Source organism: Brachyistius frenatus, unplaced genomic scaffold (genome assembly GCF_029030835.1).
Source record: "Brachyistius frenatus isolate BFR_SWC_R1_liver_20210118 unplaced genomic scaffold, ASM2903083v1 Contig_6, whole genome shotgun sequence".
NCBI lineage: Eukaryota > Metazoa > Chordata > Actinopteri > Embiotocidae > Brachyistius > Brachyistius frenatus.
The window spans coordinates 6262215-6278632 of NW_027210605.1; the positions used below are offsets into that span (position 1 = coordinate 6262215).

General features: G+C 44.0%; 1 protein-coding gene across 5 annotated transcripts in view; it reads right to left on the reverse strand.

Annotated features, from left to right (window-relative positions):
- l1cama (L1 cell adhesion molecule, paralog a) overlaps positions 1 to 16418 on the reverse strand; it is a 41829-nt gene that overhangs the window by 6907 nt on the left and 18504 nt on the right. For all 5 annotated transcript variants that reach the window (XM_069688711.1, XM_069688729.1, XM_069688706.1 and 2 more), the window contains 20 exons: positions 12032 to 12509; positions 10537 to 10551; positions 8847 to 8949; positions 8161 to 8363; positions 6959 to 7081; positions 6429 to 6599; positions 5229 to 5343; positions 4721 to 4905; positions 3779 to 3910; positions 3556 to 3702; positions 3355 to 3466; positions 2891 to 3048; positions 2630 to 2789; positions 2193 to 2317; positions 1907 to 2008; positions 1506 to 1703; positions 1349 to 1419; positions 1026 to 1251; positions 795 to 910; positions 260 to 476 (listed from right to left, as the gene is read on the reverse strand). In XM_069688711.1, the coding sequence (XP_069544812.1) occupies positions 260 to 476; positions 795 to 910; positions 1026 to 1251; positions 1349 to 1419; positions 1506 to 1703; positions 1907 to 2008; positions 2193 to 2317; positions 2630 to 2789; positions 2891 to 3048; positions 3355 to 3466; positions 3556 to 3702; positions 3779 to 3910; positions 4721 to 4905; positions 5229 to 5343; positions 6429 to 6599; positions 6959 to 7081; positions 8161 to 8363; positions 8847 to 8949; positions 10537 to 10551; positions 12032 to 12161 (2809 nt within the window). In that variant the 5' untranslated portion in view covers positions 12162 to 12509. The remainder of the gene's footprint in view (positions 1 to 259; positions 477 to 794; positions 911 to 1025; positions 1252 to 1348; positions 1420 to 1505; positions 1704 to 1906; positions 2009 to 2192; positions 2318 to 2629; positions 2790 to 2890; positions 3049 to 3354; positions 3467 to 3555; positions 3703 to 3778; positions 3911 to 4720; positions 4906 to 5228; positions 5344 to 6428; positions 6600 to 6958; positions 7082 to 8160; positions 8364 to 8846; positions 8950 to 10536; positions 10552 to 12031; positions 12510 to 16418) is intronic.

The window sequence follows — 16418 nt, forward strand, 5'->3', positions numbered from 1 at the left end:
GCACCATTCGCCTCTAGATACTTTTCTGCTCAGAATATCTATCCTCCTTCTCCTCACTGTGCACCAGTCATTCTCTGGATATCAGTGTCATTTCCTTCGTTGTAATCCCATATTCCCCCCCTCCATCCAATATTGCTCCATCTCTGTCACTCTCGTCTATAATTAAACCTCTTCACTCCCTTTATCCATCACCTCCCCCATTACAGCCTTGTCATCCATCCCTCTTCCTCCCCACGATCACGCCTCTCCTTGTTCTCACCTCCCTCTTCAGTGTTGAAGGACAGTGCCTCAGAAGGGGGTCCCTCTCCCTTTTTGTTGAACACAGTGATGGACAGGGCATAGTGGGAGTACGGCCTGAGATCACTGATCACCTTCTTCTCTTCATTGGCCCCAATCTCCACCACCACAGTGGTCGCTGACTCCCTGGCCCTCCGGCCTCGGTGATGGCTCTTGGACCCTAACCTGGTCAGGCTGATCTGGAGGCATAAAGTCAGAGAAATTTAAAGAGGAAATCATGGGTTAAATTTGAACATTTAAACATTACATACATGTTTATACTTAATTTAATTCATATCATGACTGCATTGAGTTAGGTAGTTACACATTTTCTTATGACAGCATTAAAAACAGTTCTCTAAGGTTAAAGGTGAGATAATCTAAATTAAAAAGAAATTGTCTATTCTTCACATCGTTGATACAACAGAGAACTAAGCTAAGCTACGATATGGCTGCCTCTGCTGTAAAACCAAACATGTTAGTCATTAATAACAGCAAAGGAGACACAGGAGCAGTACCTTGTATCCCAGCAGGTGTCCCCTGACTGTGTCTTTGTCTACTGCTGCCCAGGTCACTTTGATTGTAGTGCTGTTCATCAGTATAACACCCACATCCATCGGAGCCTCTAATGGAACTGAGAGACAACAGCAGACAGGAATGTGATAGGTGTGGATACCAAGTCAAAATATTCCCAGAAAAAAAACCTGATTAAAACCATCGAAAAATATATCTATATATATATATCTTACAATCTTCTCCTGAGTAGCCAATGATGGGGTCTGGCTCAGGTCCCTCCCCTTTCTCATTGACAGCCTGGACTTTGATCTCAAACGCAGAAAAGTTGCCGATGTCATTGATGACGAATGGCAGCTCCGTTGTGTAGCTCATGTGCCAGTTAGGCCCACTGCCCACCGCTCGCCTCCACAGCACCTTGTACTTGAAGTCCGGTCCGTTGAAGTCACGTTTGTCCATTTTCTATAATGATGGAAGGAGGCCAATAAGACACAGACCTTTTTTTTTTTTTTTTAAACCTTTAGTTTCAGATGATGGTACATTCAGGTAACAGGTGTACCTCCCAGGTGATGACCAGCGAGTCTGGGTCTGCGGACTCACTCCTAACATCTTCTGGGTTATTATCTGGAGCTGTGATTGGCAAAAAGGAGAGTCCAGTGTTTGTTGGGGTTTACCGTTACATTAAAAACGTTTCACTACAAAACACGGGCTTTTACCTTCTGCTGGGGTGTTGTGGATTTCAGATGGCTTGCTGGGGTCACTCTTGCCCACGTCATTGATGGCGATGACCCGGAAACGGTAGGATATGTAGGGCCACAAGGGGAGGCTGGCACGCTCCTCGTTTCCTTTTACTGTCTTCAGCTCTTCCCAACCCCTCTCCTTCAAACCCTGGTCCTCAAACTGTACCACATACTCTGTAGAAACAGAGTCAAAGCGTGATGGAAAAAGACGGGAAGTCAACCAAAAGGAGAGACATAAATAAAACATTAATAAACACTCATAATCATACTTAAGACACTCTGAGTTGCATTTGTGTGTTAATTAGAAGAAAAACAGAAGAGGAACAGAACAAGTACAGATGTGGGTGTTTGTAAGCATGAGTGTGTCTGTACTAAACCTAGCACAGGGCTGTTGTTGTCATCTCCAGGAGTCCAGCTGAGAGTGACTGCACGTCGCTTAGAATCACTGATCTGGAGGAGGACTGGAGGTTCGGGACGATCTGAGAGGGACAACAATTTTTACATTACCACACTAATCTGCAAACTTCATATCTATACACCACAAGTTTAAACAAATATGTCTTTTATATTTTTTAGAGGATTGTGTGATTATTGTTTATAGTTCTTATGTTTGCAATCTTAGGCCCTTGCTGCTTTGTGATCATATATGGTCAATGGACTTACCACATAAAGTGAGGGTGCCGTTGGCTTCAGCCATGTCCAGTTTAGTGATGACCTGACAGGTGTACACGCCCTCATCATCTGGTCCCACATTAGTGATGATGAGGTCCGACCCATCGAAAGTGTATCTGAAGAAAAACAGTCATCACTGTTATCCTCATCTTCCCCCTTTATCAGTATTCTACCTCATCATCTCATCAACCTCATTTAAATTTTTGTCACCCCAGAAAGGTATTTATTTGATTGTGCAACTGGTACAATGAACATAAAAATGTAAACATGGTGAAAAGATATGTAATGTATCTAGCAGAAGCCAATATAAAATTAGAATTAACAAATAAATGGATGAAATAACTTAAAATGGAAAAGAAAATAATCCTCTCAGTAATGTCTAACATTATCTTATTGTCATGTCTCTGTTTTATAGATGTCAGTCTCACTTTTCATCGCTGTGGGACTGGAACAGCTTCTGATCGTTCTTCCTCCACTGAATAAGCGGAGGGCTGAGATTGATGTCAAAGGTGGCCTGACAGGTGAAGATTGCTGTGTTTCCAGGCTGCACCTTCACAGGCTGCGGAGGTGACACGATCACTGTCCTGTCTGGAGGAGACACACAACACTGATACAAGATGCAAGAGGTGCAAATAACATCAGATGCTAAGGGACACATTGTGGGTTTGTAATGTGTGTGTCTCACTCACCGAACACTTCCAGCTCGGCACTGACTGACAAGTTGGTGTTCAGTACAGAGCAGATGTAGAGTCCCTCGTCGTTGTGGGTGACATTAGAGATCTCAAGCCCCCCATTGGTGAGAGGGTTAACTCTGGGATCTGCCAGGAGGGAGAAGTTGCCTCTCTCCCTAAAAAAGACACACACATCAGAAACTTGGCAAGCAAAACAAAGCTTTTAAACTACTGCAATGGCTGATAAATTCATCAGTTTAAATGCCACTTTGCCCATTTAACTAAAAAGAACTGAGGCTGGTTGGACACCTGCCACACTGACAGAATTCAGTCACAGCCCAGATGTAACAGCATTTGGCTGTTAATTTATGCATATGAAGAGCTACCTACGCAATAATATTGCCTTTGTGAAATCTGTCAATATGAAAATGTGCCAAACAACATTAGAGTGTGCAATACAAAACAATAGTCATGTGCCTCACCATATGACTTTAGGTTTAGGAGAGCCAAAGGTGTCGCACTGCAGTAGAGCCTCCTGTCCCTCTGCAAACCTATATGTGTTCCCGGCATCAGTAAGGATCTGGGGAGGCAGCTCTGAAACAACACACAGACAAATAAGATACACAGTAATGCACATACACAAAGGTCCGTTCAATAAAAACATGTATAAAACAAAAACTCACCAATGACATAGACGTTGGTGTTGGCGAGGATGGTTCCATGTTTGTTGGAGGCCCGGCACTGGAAGATGGCAGTGTCTCCAAAGTTGACATCCGCCAGGATCAGAGAGCCACTTGCCATCAGAGTACGCCTGGAGTCCTTATCAATTTCTGTTAAAGAGTGAACATTGTCAGTACACCTGAAGGATGTGTGTTGAGGTATGTTCAGGTGGGTGTGAGTGCTGACCTGTGAGGGGAATCCCATTGATGGTCCAGCTGATGGTTGGAGAAGGGATGCCATCTGCCTGGCAGTCCAGTCTGACAGTCTCACCAGGGGCATAAAACTCACTGACTGGCTCCTTGGTCCAGTAAGGAGCAGCTACAAGGACAGAATATAACAAACATGTACAGTGCAAACAAAACATCACATCTTTAAGTTACACAGTACCAGTGTAAGAGACTCTGTAAGGCTTAAAAAAATGAAGCAACTGACCAAACTATGTTATAATAAAAAAGAAATGTGTCTATATACTGGTCACAGGAAGGGCTACTTGTGAAAAACATGGGTGTTTACTCAGCAGGGACAGGCAATATGGAGTTACATTATGGGAAATGTAGGAACAAGTGTTTCTTAACCAAAGCTAGGGATAAAAAGTAAGGATATCTGTGTCTCTGTTGCATCTCTTGAGACTATTTTCATCAATCACTCACAAGTACCCAAGGCAGAAGCAAAATGTATTAAAATGTAATTTCTTATTACTAAATATCGGGATTGTTGTATTTACCATTTACCATTATGTTGTAAAATCATGAGCTCATATCATCTTTATTTCATGTTCAATAAAACATATTGTGTTTAAAATTATATATCTTTATGGACAACAAGAACTTGGAGTCTGTGTATTATAAAATCAATATATTAATTTCAACATCTGCCAACTCTTGCCACAGAAATAGAAAATGCAGAGACTTGTGTAAGTGTATGACTCAATCCATAATTGCAAGCCTTCATTCATACCTGGCTGACTGTATTGTGTTTGTATGTCCAAGAGAACAATTTCTCCGCTATACCGACTTCAAAATATGTCATAGAAAATATTAATATACAGTGTTGTCTTTCAGCTTCGGTCAACATGTGTTGAAATTTTGTTTGCATGTCTGTGAGCGTGTGCATGTGTGTGAAACACACCTTCCACAGTCAGCATGTAAGTGTGTGTGACTTTCCCTTGGGAGTTTCCAGCTATACACTGGTATTCTCCCCCATCACTTTCCGAGATATTGCTGAAGCGCAGACGGCGGTCAAACATATCTTTAACGGTCCGAGATTCTGACAGCTCGCCGTCTTTCCTCAGCCACGATACTTCTGGGGTGGGACTGAAGAGGAGGAGAGAGAACGAAGGAGGAGGTATAGGAAGAAATGGAGCGACATGTGTGAGGGAAGACGTGTAACAGAGAGAGGGGAAACAAAAATGTGTAACGGTGGGTGAAAGTGAGATAAAATGAATCAGGCAGGCAGAGAGAAAAACACGTGAAGGGAGAAAAAAATGAGAAATATGTTAAAGAAGGAGAAGCAGAGTTGGTAGGAGACAGCAACATTGTAGGAAGACGGGGGGAGGATGAGAGGCAGGAAGATTGATTAAAATGGGCAGTCTGATTGATGAGGACTGAAGCACACACATATGCGCGCACACACTCACAGGCCTTCGGCGATGCACTCGAGCTCGATGGTCTGGCCCTTGAGGGCGTGGTACGAGCTATGGAATCCAGCAGGTCTCATCATGTGCGGTCTCCTGTTCCGCAGTACTGAGTTGGCTGGACAAAGACAGGTGGAAACACAAAGACGAGGAGGAAAACTCATACATATGTATGTGTAATTTTCAGATTGCTGTGCTGCTGACACAGCAGCCACTTCAGAGACTCTGACACACTCAGATGCAGGGTGTGGAGTCATGTGGAGAAAAGTTTACCTCTCTAACAAAACATCATCATACAGACTTCCTATACACACACAGGTCTCATGTTAACATGTGACCTCTAGATGAGCCACAGATGCTGGAAACCACATCTCAGTGTGAGCTGCATCTCATTACAACTGGGCTGAGAAGGTGATGGGCCCCCTGCTGGCTCTGGGATGTCTCCCGGATACGGGCACTGCTTTGGTCAGCAGAACATGCCGCCACATAATGGTGAGTTGACTTTGGTATAACTCTGGGACCTCGGTGGTTCTAAACAAATATCATACAGTACATGCAAAAATGACACGCAGACTTATACAGCATTTTACTATAAGAACGGGATGTAAAGGGATGTTCATGGTTGCTTACTATCAAACTGTACAATTGAAGAACTTCAAATGTATAGTTAATACATGTATTAAAGACAATGTAGTCTTGTTTTTAATGTCCAGAGTCCCTAAAATGACAAGGAACACAGACAGTATTTGGCCAGTATTTGTAATTTCAGTGTTGCTCAGTCAGTTTGTTGGTATACCCACCACTCTGTTTCAGATCGAAATATCTCAATACGTTAAGGATGCATTTCTTTAAAATTTGGAGAATTTCCACATGTGCAATTCAAGTGAACTTATCTTTTGACATTTCAGAAAGATACATCAAGGGAACCTGCACTCTCTTTTATATAATTTTACATGTCATGCAACATTACCTTTGAGCCTGACATCCAGCTTAATTTGTAGAAAAACATTTTGTTTCTTACATGATACCAGTTTGACCAGGAGCTTAATTTCTCCTCATTCATTAAGACCTTTGCATTGGTTTAAATTTTGATATTAAACATGTTAGTATCGTTAACCTAAAGATACATTTCAGGAACCAACTTCAGTTCCTGTCAGTTCAGTTCAGTGATTAGGAGTTGAGTTGATCCAGAGCAGAACTCACAGGGGTTGACAGTCAGAGTGATGGGCTCTTTAGCCAGAATCGTGCGTGTCGCCAGGTATTGGACATTGCAGGTGTAGTCATCCCTGCTGTCCTCAATCGTCAAATGGGCAAAGTATAGGTTGCCATCCTTCCCCACCACCACCCGCTTACTGAGCTGGATGTGGTGTAGCCCTGAACCGAGAGGGAGAGCAGAGGTGAGAAACTGACAGAAAATGCTGACAGATTGAGGCAGCCGAAAAAAAAAAAAAGGAGTGAGACAGAAAAGTGTAACTACGAAGACAGCAAGGAGAGTAGGGGTATGAAAAAAATCGTGCTGTTGAGGAAAAAAAGAAAAATGAGTAAAAGAATATTTGGATATTGAAAAAGAGACAAATTTAGATTATATTGTTTCAGAAATATATTATCAGCTAGCTCTCTTTGATGTGATCAAAGTGGACAACAAAAGGATGGACGTGCAGTCTAAGTGGCAGATTCATCGAGGAGACAGGAAGCATGTAATGGAAGGAGAGATGGAAAAGTGATGTACTCACTCCAGTCCATCCAGTGAATGATAGGCTCCATGGAGCTCTGCGGGGGGTTACACTTCAGAACAGCACTGCTCCCCTCTTCAGACTTCTTGTTGACCTTTTGTTCTTTCTGCTGGGAGGGGGGGACTAAAGGGAGGCAAGCGAGGAAAGAATACAAACACCCGTGAGTCTGTGTGGAAACACACAGGTGATAAACAAACATAAACACATGTGAAGATTTCCTGAGGCGATGCACATCACAAGTCAGCACACACATCAGTGGGTAAGGAGTATGAGGTATAAATTTCCACTGGAGGAACTTGAAGGATTTGAGGAGAGGGATCTTCAGGTTTATTCTTTGTGTTGCAGAAGTAAAAGGACGTGATTTTTCAGTCATATGTGTTTGCTCTCCCTTCCTCCCTCCTCCCCTCTGCCCATTGTTGATAACCCCAAAGGAGCTGCTGAGGAGTGCTTCACATGACATCAACTCAAGAGCGTTTCTGGGGAAACGGTTGTCAGGGAAACTATGAAGGAAGGAGGTCGCCCAGGAGAGCGCCAGTCACACAGGTGGATGGATACACCGCGGTGCTCTTTACTTTTGCCCAGGGGCCCCAGTGAGCGAGAGAGAGAGTGTGTGTGTGTGTGTGTGTGTGTGTGTGTGTGTGTGTGTGTGTGTGTGTGTGTGTGTGTGTGTGCGTGTGCGTGCGTGCGTGTGTGTGTGTGTGTGTGTGTGTGTGTGTGCGTGTGTTTGCTTGAGTGTGAGTATATGCTGATTATCATGTTACTGCATGTAATTATGTTCTGGGTGGCTGTAGTATGAGCTCTCAGTGTGAGCCACCATCTGCTAACAGATGAGTTCTCTACAAAGCAGAACAAGGAAACGGTTTATACGCTGGCTCCGCTCGTAGCTTCATAAATCAACTACATGAATCCACAACAGAACAGCTCACCTCAAATCTGAACCTTGAAGGCATTTACAGAAGAACTAACATTAAAACTGACATTTTAAAAGATATGTTATTTCTCTGATGTGATCAGAGGATGTTGAATTTGTTTGATACTATTTCAAAGGGTGTGATTCCACCCTCGTCTCTAAAGAGAAATGATTATAAATCAGCACATACAGCATCAAATACTTCAAGTCATGTATCATCAAGTATTAATCGTCCATCAAAATTTGATGACTCTGTCTTAACTGGTCAGTGGTTGCTTTATTGCGCTCTTACCATCAGTGTTGAGTATGGCTTCGCGTGACACGGCTGTCCCCAGCTCATTGGATGCGTAGCACACATATTTGCCCTGGTACTGCTTCAGGGTGTCCATCGTATTACTGAGCGTGAAGAATGCAATTGAGCCCGAGCTCTCAGAAACCTTCAGCTCTGGGTCGCTGCTGGGGTCAAACTCCACTCCATCCTTTGTCCATCGGAAACTAGAACAAAGAAAAAAAAGAGAATAAGTAACACTGACAGAAGATTTGTTCATTCAAATATCAGTCACGCAGTCATTTTTCCACCTTTAAGAACAGGCTTTAACACACACAAGATGTCCTTATATGTCACTGGATTTGAGGGCACAAATGAGTTGCTGTAAAATTTACACGAGCTCCCCCAGTGGGACTCTGGGGCTTGCGCTGTGTAATTGCGATATTCATCTTTTCCCTGGCAATCGGCGCAGTTTTCCACTTCAGAGCAGCTCAGACACTGAAAAGATTGCTCCAGGGCTTAATGACATTTATCCCTCGTTGAAACAAGAACTCTGACTGGGAGAAGCTGCGCTCTCATGTAATACTAATATGTAGATGTCAGCTGAACAAGGAGAGGGAAGGTCAGCATTCCCAGTTGATTAATGGCATCTTCAGACTTAGACAAAACATGTTTATTCTGCTTGTGTACATGTGTGTGTGCTGACTAACATGGGTGAAGGGTTGCCAGAGGCTTCACAGCTCATGACAAGGTCTTCAACGCTGAAGACGGTGACAGACTCCGGATGTGTGTTGATCATTGGAGGCGTCTTGACTGCATGGACCACAATCAGAGTTAGTGCAGTTACAAAACATAAAGCAGACGTGTATATGCACATCTAGATGGATTGCATAGGTAGTGTGATATGCATACATGAATTCACATGACCTCCTTTTATGATTCATGCTGCTCTAACTTCAATGATGACACACACATAAGTCACCCCACTGTATCACACACATCTCTATAGCAACATTTAATGTCTTACCAAACACTACAGAATAACTGGAAATACTCATTTTCATAGTTTAACCGCTGCTGATAAGTATATTCAGTCAATATCACTTAAAAAGACTCCCTAGAGAAAGAGATGAAATGTAGGCCGAGGAAAAGAGTACGAGAACGGGCAGAGAAAATGGGTTGAGATGAGAGGAAATTGATACCGCATAATGTAAGAGGGAGAGTTCATGTAAAAGAGATATATGGCACAGTGCTCCCTGAGACTGAGACAGAGAGAGGGAGGGAAAGAGTCTGCGGGGAAATGAAGCAGGGATTTCAAAGAAAAAAAAAAGTAATGACCACCAAAAGAGGTTTCTCTTTCTCTGTCACCAGCCATAAAGCATGGTGCAATAACAGACTTGTAGAAAAAGAAACACTTGCTGGGGTGTGTGTGAATCTTCCACATACATTATAGACCATTCTTATGTTCTACTTCAATTGAATAATTATAGACAGAAATCTAGATGTTTTTTCTCCATAGCTCCGGTGCACATACGCTGTTGTTGGGGGAATAGGAGTCTCAGCTTAATACTTGGGGTTACACTCCTTAATTTGACTTGAGGAAAAGAGACAGAGCCCGAGTCAGAGATTCATTTACATTATGTAGGTATGTGAGTAAAGGAGGGCACAGGACAGAGGGGGGGCTGCGGTAGATGAGGAAAAAGGCGATGAAGATGGAGAGCTAAGTGGACAGGGAGACGGATAAAAGAGCAGCGAGGAGAGAGCACATGCAGAGCAACAGGAAAAACAGAGCAAAGGGAGACCAAGATGGAGATAGAAAAAAAAAAACAAGGGGTAAATTCACAGAGATTCAGAAAGTGACGGATAAGAAGAGTGAGGGAATTTAATGAAAGAATCCCCACTGATAGAGGAAATAAGCCCATTTCCTCAGCTGATCAAATTGAAGTTTGAGCTGTGGGCTCTGCTCCATTATTGGCAGAGGAGGAGGAGAGGAGACGGAGCTTAGTGCTTTAACTCCTCTTTATTTCCCTGTGTCTTTGATCTGACAGCCTTGCTGCCTCCTTACAGACAGCAGCTCCTCACACTTCCTCCTCCCTGCTCCTACAGGGATCTCACCTATTGGGAGCCAATGAGACTAAAACACACACCCTCATACAGAAACAGGTACATGTTCACAGTACAACACACACATCCTCACATACAGTCACGCATTGCACGTTAATGCCAGATCCATTAAAGTGCAGCACAATGCAAAGTAATTTTACTGATGATAGAAAATAACATCTGTGGCATAATGAAGTTTCGTGCTGGCAGAGCTTTTTCTAAACACTTGTTTACGATAAGCTCTGCCAGCACCCGCATTAAGACAAGACAGACGTCAATAAAGTTAAAAGTACTTACGATTACTTATGTGGTCTGTTAGTCCACAGTGATGGCCAGAGTGAAGGCAATAGGGGAAAATATTTTAGTTATAGAAGAAAGAAAGAAAGAAAGAAAGAAAGAAAGAAAGAAAGAAAGAAAGAAAGAAAGAAAGAAAGAAAGAAAGAAAGAAAGAAAGAAAGAAAGAAAGAAAGAAAGAAAGAAAGAAAGAAAGAAAGAAAGATAGATAGAAAGATAGATAGATAGATAGAAAGATAGATAGATAGATAGATAGATAGATAGATAGATAGATAGATAGATAGATAGATAGATAGATAGATAGATAGATAGATAGATAGATAGATAGATAGATAGATAGATAGATAGATAGATAGATAGATAGTTCAACAACATTTATGATGCATGGACGATAAAGTAGTGTAATGTCCTCTGTAATGGAGCGTAGCTTTTAACCCAGTCTTCCTTGATACAGATTCTTAGCATCTCCTGTATTGATCCTGATCACTGCTTCACCGACTCTTATTGACATGGCAGAGGCTCCCTAATTGAAAGTCAGGGGACACCTTGACCTTTTACATCTTTGACGCTCCACCTTCCTCCTCCTCCTCCTCCCTTCATCCTCCTTGTCCCCCCCTCCTCCTCCTCCCTTCATCCTCCTTGTCCCCCTCACCTCCGTGTCACCTAGCCCCTTTGGGAATTAAACGGGGAGATTTATTGTATTTCATCAACATTTACGTCGTGTGTGTGTGTGTGTGTGTGTGTGTGTGTGTGTGTGTGTGTGTGTGTGTGTGTGTGTGTGTGTGTGTGTGTGTGTGTGTGTGTGTGTGTGTGTGTGTCAGCGCACACATTGCTTGTGTATACACACTTTGGAAATTTGTGTGGGTGGTGAAGGATTGTGACTCACTGCAAGTAGTCTTAGATAAAGAGAGAACAACAAAAGTAGCAGTGGAAACAATATTCTCTCTCCTTCCAGAGGAGGTCTGTGGGCAGGCCGACAGCAGCAGAGGAGATGAAGATCAATTTCCCTGTAGGGCCACAAGCTCAGCTGTATTTGTAATGCCCACATATTGCATCGAGGAGGTGGAAGAAATGAAAGCGAGAGAAAAAACCCTCTGTTTTTTTTGTTGCATAATTCAATTGTTGATTAAATTACGCCCCAATCAGATTCTGGTTTGCACCAAGGAAACCAGATCAATAGTGGGACTAATCAATGCAGTATGCGGGGATCAATTACAAAGTAATTAGACACACCACAGACGCAGATGAGGGCTCACCAAAGAAACCACGGACAGTAGTATTTTGAGCCAACAGGCTTCACTAGCACTGGATGTTGAAGTGAGATACTGAAGGAGAAACACATGTTCATTCTGCTCATCTGTACTAATTAATCACGATAAAAGCGCATTATTGGAGTGCTTTGATGAATCAACAAGGTAATTAACACAACAAAAAGATCTTTGAACCTTCTGGAAGCATTCAGCTACCATTGCTATGAATATTATGAATCAGTACTCACAGTTGGAGGGTATGCGTATGGCTGCTTGGCTGGGCTGGGCAGCAAGGGCGAGGAGGATGAGGACAAGGGGGAGGAGGCGGGAGGAGCACTGCCCCCTACTGCCAACCTGCTGTCGCTGCGTGTGAGGCATTGCTCACTGTCCCATCCAAGTTCCACCTGCTCACACACTTCCAGTAAGATGCACACAGAGGGCAACTTCGCTCACACACACACTCTCTCTCTCTCACACACACACACACACACACACACACACACACACACACACACACACACACACACACACACACACACACACACACACACACACACACACACACACACACACTTGTGCTAAGCAGGTGTGACGTTATGTTTCTCTTGCAAGAGGCCTTGGCTTTGCCTCATATGTCTTTGGTCCCTCTTGTCTTGTCTCTTTTTTTCCTCTTTCTTTTGGTATTCCTCTTTAAAGCAGGTCCACGCCCTCCTGCTGGTCTCCTCTCTGAAAGAAAAAAAAAAAGGAAGGGTGTGGGGGGAGGGAGGGGGGGGGGGAGAGGGAGGGGCAGAGAAGGGCCATGTGTCAGAATGGGAGAAAATTACCCCGGACCATGTGGTCAGACCAATAGACAGACTGAGACATGGAGTTAACACACCAATCAAGAGTCTACAATATACATCCAACAAAAAACACCAACAATGTCCATCACCTGTTCCTGAATTTTTTTTTTAAAAAGTCTCTATTTGGTTTTAATTACATGACCAGAGGTCCATATGGAGAGGCCAGTCAGCAGCACAGATGGGCAGAATACCACAACAAGAAGCTGAACAGAGCCTTCCAGATGGGGCTCGGACAGACAAATGCAGACCGATGAACTGTCAAATCTGATAATACACAAGACAAACAAACTTAATTAGGTTGACTGGTCAGGACTGCGTTGCCTGAACAGCTCATAGTGTACTTGGGTGATAGTGCTGTGATAAGTGTGTGATAAAGATGCTATCAGTTGTGGTGAGTAAGGCGAGCCCCCCCCCCCCCCCTACTAAGAGTCTATCCATTCTCCATCTGTACCCTTGGAGTCGGTCCTTGCCACAACATGCAGGCTGTCCTCCCCCGCGGCACCACGTGGCGCAGCCCGCTGACTGTTTACACTACTCAGTATCACACACAAAGAACTGTTATAGCACACCATGATTAAGATGTACATGTGAGACAAAAGGAAAATGGCGATAATAGAGACAGAGAGGCTTCTTTGGCAGCTCTGCAACCTGATTGATAGAGTTTTGACTCCGCTCACCACTGTGTGTTGGCAATGCCACAACGGAATGATGATTGACCTTGGGGAGTAGGGGAAGGTCAGAAAGAAGAGGACATACAGATGATGAAGAAGCATGCAGGGTGGAGAGAGGAGTGATTATCACTCATTTTCTTTTAACGAGTCGGTAATGGCTGGCCAGTTAATTACAGTTGATGTTTCATATGTCACTCAGCCAAGAATGTGTTGAAAAATATCTTAAAAGACAAAACAGGAATGTAGGATTTGTCTACATCAAAAGAGCCAAATTAGACTGAATTAAAGAGCAAACAACAGCTAAGTCCTTAATAAGGCAGTTTAAACTAACAGCATTAGGATTAAATGAGCTATTACACTCACTTGCTTTCCTTGTCAGAGCAGGCAGAGAGGGAGGGGAGGGGTGGTGAGGTGGGTGGGTGGAGGACTTCAGGAGAGATAAAAAGTGGAGAAGTGGGGTAGAGGAGGAGAGCAGAGGAGAGGGAGAGGTGAAGCTGAGGAAGGAGAGAGGCGGAGGGGAAAAAAAGGGAGGGTGAGGAGTGCAGAGGCAAGAGGGAGGGAGGGACGGATGACAAAGGGTGACAGCTGTGACGCTAATCCTATCCATCTACTAGTACACACACACACATGTGCAGGCTCCTCCAATCAGTGTGCATCAGTCACTTTCCTCTTGGTCCTCTCCTTCTTCTTCTTTACCAAACCCACCACCAGACTAAAGCCACTTTCGTTGTTGTTGTTCTTTGTTGACAGGGAGCCAATTACGGTGATCCGGTCCTAAACCGACCTCTCCAAAATGCCATTAGAGGCAGATGAATGAAGCGGGGCTCTTTAGTGTATTAGTACTGCTGTTAATGTGATCTAAGGTGGGAGCTTGCCTATCAGTTCTCTCTCCAAGGAGATGGTGAGGGAGCACCGTGTGGAGCAAAGCAAGACGTTGATTAATGATGAGGCGCACCGTACTTTGTCACGCCGCCAATCACAATTTCACCAAGGGAGTGTGTGGCACATGCACTAGCTGGCACAGGCGAGACACACAAAGAAGCTTGTAATGCACGAGTAGACAGACAGAAAGGAAAGGGGACAGACAGACACACACCTCGAGTGGTCTGACAGGGGAGATCAAAAAGATAAAAGTGCTCGGTCCAGTGGGCTCCAGTCAGGAGGCAGACCTACCAGAGAATATTCCAGTCATGTTGAGTAGGGGCAGTAAAGGGGAACACTATAATGGGTTAGGAAGGGTGAGGAAATGACTGTCATGCGAGGGAGAGGCTGAGAGGTTGCCATGTAACAGGGCCAACCCAGCCACCCAAACAGTTGAAAGCCCAGACTGATGTGGTCTGAGACATACTAACACACACACACACACACACACACACACACACACACACACACACACACACACACACACACACACACACACACACACACACACACACACACACACACACACACACACACACACAACTACTTCCAAGCTGTGTGCATGGCATGGAGCCTGGTGGCCTCTCCATTAACACAGAGGTGAAAGACTGAAGGTGAAGCAGATGCCTGATTTCACTTCTTCAGGGTGTCTGCTGTGCAGCTGTCAGTGATCCAATCCCAGCCCTGTTACCTGCTTCATTGGACAGGGTCAAAGGTCACAGCTGGGATGGTTGCTTGCAGCTGGGCTGAGATGACCCGACAGTGTTTCTGAGTGCTTTTAAAAAACTATTATCGCCATTGGGATGTCAGCGGGCGCCATCAGAAGTCATTCAATCACAGGGAGATTGTAGAGTGAGGAGAGATTTGAGGGCGTGGTCGCTTCTTTCTTCTTTTTTTTTTCACAAGAAAGCCTGACTGCAGTAAATTAGCCATCAACAGGCCACTCAAACGAGCCAAATCGACCAAGTAAATGTTTTCATTCCTTCAATTATTCATGAGTTTTGAGGCGTTTTGCTTGGAAAAACACAAATAACACAAACATTTTTCATTACTGTTAGTGTTGCTATCATTAGTAAAATGTAACTGCTGCACTTCCATTGGAGCGTTTCCCCCTTGTCAGACATTACATAGACACCCTTCCTTCTTCTGCAAAATGTTGTAATTAACATTAAGTAGACATGTTGGGTGTTGCCAAGCACTTGCGGTGCTTAATCGTCTCTCTTGTCTGTGGAGAAGGTGGGATCAAACCTCAAGAGTCTAATCATGTCCCAAGTTTCACATATAGTCTGATCCACATCGTGACAACCACCCACACATACGAGAGATGCTTCCTGTTTCCTCCCATATCTGTGTTAGGAGCTACCATGTAGATGAATGTAGGTATATTCTCTATATTTTGAGTTATAAAAATATAAATTATGAAAGTCTCTATGTGCTTTGATCCAATGTGCTGCTCTACTGGATTCATGGGGGAGCGTGTGTGTGCGTGAGTGTGTGTGTGTGCGTGTGTGTGTGTGTGTGTGTGTGTGTGTGCGTGTGTGTGTGTGTGTGTGTGTGTGTGTGTGTGTGTGTGTGTGTGTGTGTGTGTGTGTGTGTGTGTGTGTGTGTGTGTGTTCAAACATGTGTGCAGGTCTTGTGTACTGTCATGCCTTGCTTTTAAATATTAACAACCTCCAGCTGTGAAGATGTGTAGAAGGCGAGGATGCAGGATAGGAGGGGGGGAGAAAAATAAATGAATACATGCCCCCCTTTACCCTTTCCTCATCCCCCGGGGTTCGTCTGTCTGAAGAAACATCATACAAAAAAGAGACGGATGGAGAGACAGGAAAAATATGGAGCGATTTAAATGTAAACAAAGAGAGTACTCTAAAAAAAAAAATGGACAGACGGAGTTATATGCATTACAGGAGAAGGGCAGTGAGAAATTGTAAGGGTCAATGGGGAGTTGAAGGGAGGAGGCTTGTCTGAGAAACAAGGTGATGCTGGTGGGGGTAGATGATCAGGCACCCTACAGAGTGAATTATTCATAGGAAGCCCCTTCCTGTCGGCACAATTTGGCCTAAATTCACCCAAATTCATAATTCATTTGCTCCCCTTGCCATACATTTGGTTTGGTCCCAGACTAATGTTGACCATCCATACCTGGTGTCTTTGGTGGGGCTGTCTCTCTTGTTCACACCCTCCCCTCTTCCTCTCCCTGG